Here is a 3,232-nt window from a genome sequence, read left to right as displayed (position 1 = left end):
GGCTCAAAATATCCTGTCTACCTCTAACTGCCTATCTTGATCAAGGCTGACCCTTAGGTGTCAAATTTCAGCATACAAAAAACAGAAACAGTTGCTGCATTCCTATGGAGATGAGGAGGACAGGAGCATGCCTTTGAAAATAACTAATGCCCTACGTTGAAATTGAGCTGCAGTGTTCTGGAGTTTAAATTTTTGAAGAAGACAGCAATATGCATCCTCTCTCTGCCCACTTAGTTTGCTAGTTTTGACACAAGTGAAAAATATACTGCATCTGGGGGAAATGGGTGTAGTTGCTGTAATGGCTAATCTGTTTATCACAAGAGATTTTCAGAGACTTCAAGTCTGATCTGAATTTTTTCAGTTTTTCTTCTTGTTCCCTCCCTTCTTTGGTGCATCAGTACAGGCATTTTCCATGTAGTCAAACAGCAAATCCAGTTCTCCAATGGCTTTAATCTTTCCATTTTCTCCCAACTAGAAAAGAACATAATATAACTCTTAGCAACTCATTATTTGTCAGAAAATTGAAATCAGGATTGTCACAGAAACTGAATCAAGAGTTTATTTTCCTAATTCTCTCACATAGTTCTGTTAGAGACATTATACCATAAGATAAAAAATGTCTTGTTCAAATCAAGACAAGGATAAAAAGTTTCTACAACCTAACTTTTTAAGGTTTAAATTACCATAAAATGTGCCAAGACTTAGGACAAGTGAAGGAAGGCTGGAAAGGGAAACATCACTAATCCCCTCTTTAATGCCCCTGCAGGCTTCACCTCCCAGATAATCTCAGAGTTTGTTTTATAATTAGGTCAGACTTAATCCAGCTAAATTATTGGAGTTTGAAACTGTTTTTTTAAAATGCTTGGAAAAAATGTACCTGTTGCATTTTATTCTTCATTTGTTCCAGGTTCTTTTCAATGTGTTCTCTGTTTCCTGAGAATTTCTAAAAAAAAAAAAAAAAAGGAAACATCTAGACATAAGATTGACATCTGTTTGCATAAATGTACTTTTTTTTTCTTTTTTTCCTTTTTTCTCTTTCACACCTTTCTATCAACTGTGTGTTTCATATCTTTGATCTGAGGTTTCCTTTCATATCACTGCCTTTTGCCACTGTTTATAGCATTCTGAGATTCAGGAGCGGCACCAAGAGTCAACACCCAGGGGGAAAAAAACCCAGTGATACTCACACAGGTGCTCAGCTCCGAGGTCAGGGATGCCAAGAACTGTGCCACCTCCTCAACATACGGGTACTGGTTCTTGACCTCAGTGAGGAGAACATCTTTTACCACAATCTCCACAACCCTCTTCATCAGGTAGCAGCGGTTGTTTTCCTACATATGAAAGGAAGAGGTCCTGTTAAATCCAGGCAAGAGACCAATGAGTGCTGCAGAGGGATGCAAAGAGCAGACTCCTCGTGTAAGGCTCACCTTGATGTTAACATAGAGCTGCTGCCCAATCAGTCTGTTGTCTGTGTCCTTGTCTGAAGCACTGGCCTGAAAGGAAAATAAAGAATTGTCAGGTAGGGATGGAAACCTCACCTAAAAATGAATAATAAACCCTAAGATTTTCATCAGTAATGAAAGTACAGGTGAAATGAGGGAATGGACAACACAGACAGTTATGTATAGGGTATGTTATGTATAGGTAGATAACTGTGAACATTGTTTCTCCCCTTAACTGGATGAGATTCAAAGTCAGTATTACTGGAAAATAAATAAGCAGAAGTCTAAATTCATGCCCCCCTCCTAAACGTCTGATGTTGTAGTGGTTATGATGACTAAAACAGATGCCACAGGTGGCCGACCACATGGTGGCCCCCAGTGCTGCTGGCAGGTGCTGCAGTTGTTGATGGTGTGCATAGGGGAAGACCCACCCAAGGTAAGAGCAGCCAAGAAACCTGCCCAAGCAGAGTACTGTAAAATGCCAGAGCATCTACCCTGTGACTGAAGTCATGGACAAGTCCAGCTCCAAATGGACTAGGCAAACTGAGAAATTTAATCTCATGTTTCACGATTGTCTCATTTTAGCACAGTAGCTACTGGAATAGAAGGAGCTGCACTGTTCCAGGGGCTGCCTTTCCTTTGGGGAGCAGGAGGAGGACAGGCAGCAACTTCCACTGGCTGCACAACCAGCAGGCAACAGACCTGCTCCACACCCCCAAGCTCTGCCTCAACTGCAAATGCACTACTTTTTGTGGAGAAAGGTATGGGAAAGAGAGAGGAATGTCAAAGGCTAGAAGCCAGGGCACTGACAGAGGAGTAGGTCCTCGGACTGCATCATGAAAAACATGTGGGTTACTGTACCCTTTTAGCCAAGGTGTAGGTGCGATTCCTGATGTAGAGCTGCTGGAAGTTGGTCTTCCTGAGCCTGCAGCCATGGTGGGCAGTAGAAGCCCCTTTCAGAGGCAGACAGCTGGTGAGAAGGAGAGGGATACAGCAACAGCAGCAGAAGAAAACCCATCCTGGGAAGCTCTTGGACAAGGTCTGCAGGTAGGCCATGGCTCACGGTCGAAATTGTCCGTTCCAGAAAGTTGCAGCTACAGCACTCACTACTGATGAGAGAGAGCAGGGTTAGCATCAGGGAAAGTGGGCAAGGCAAGGTGAAAACAGCACAAAGACTGCAAGCCTTACCTTTGCTGTGATTCTTGATGTGCTCTGCAGGAGGTCGCTGCACCTTATATAGGGCCAGCAACATCTCTCTCAGCTTTTTTTCTTTTTTGGGGTACCAGTGGTGAAATAAATATGACATCAGCAGGTCTCTTACTTTCCAGTTACCTCTTCTGAGAACCAGCTAACCACTTCAAAACCCACAAATACAATTTCAAGGCCATCTTAGTCTTTAGTTTCCTATAAAACAAACCAAATATTAATATGGGGCAAAGCAGGGGTTTTCACCAGGGTAGAAATCCTGAATTCTTTTTGCAGAAAAGTGTTTGAGAATTTTAGGAGCTTGTGCCTCCTGTCCCAACTGCAATGAACTTATTGGATTGACAATTTGATGGCAGATAATGCAACTCCTCTAAACTTTTGTTCATCCTCTGTGGTAAAAGACTGGTGGTTCACTGCTGCTAACTGGTATACACAAGTGGTCAGAGACTGCAAAAGACTCAAAGCACTGATTACCTGTGGTTCCTACACTGCAAATACCCTTTCTCATACAGCGGCCTGCTGGAGTCACCAGCCACCTGTCCATTACTGTGCAGTCCTCTCTGAGAGATCAGAAACTCTGTAGG

General features: G+C 42.9%; 1 protein-coding gene across 1 annotated transcript; it reads right to left on the bottom strand.

Moving 5' to 3' along the window:
• Positions 1–357: 357 nt before the first annotated feature.
• Positions 358–2,498, bottom strand: IL22 (interleukin 22). Its single transcript, XM_071549967.1, has 5 exons — positions 2,304–2,498; positions 1,428–1,493; positions 1,188–1,331; positions 878–943; positions 358–471 (listed from the first exon to the last, which is right to left on the bottom strand). Exons 1-5 carry the CDS (start codon positions 2,496–2,498, stop codon positions 358–360), a joined length of 585 nt encoding a protein of 194 aa, XP_071406068.1.
• Positions 2,499–3,232: the final 734 nt, after the last annotated feature.

This window comes from Pithys albifrons, chromosome 3, assembly GCF_047495875.1.
Source record: "Pithys albifrons albifrons isolate INPA30051 chromosome 3, PitAlb_v1, whole genome shotgun sequence".
NCBI lineage: Eukaryota > Metazoa > Chordata > Aves > Passeriformes > Thamnophilidae > Pithys > Pithys albifrons.
Note: the sequence above shows the minus strand (reverse complement) of the source record. Positions and strands in the feature narration are given on the sequence as shown.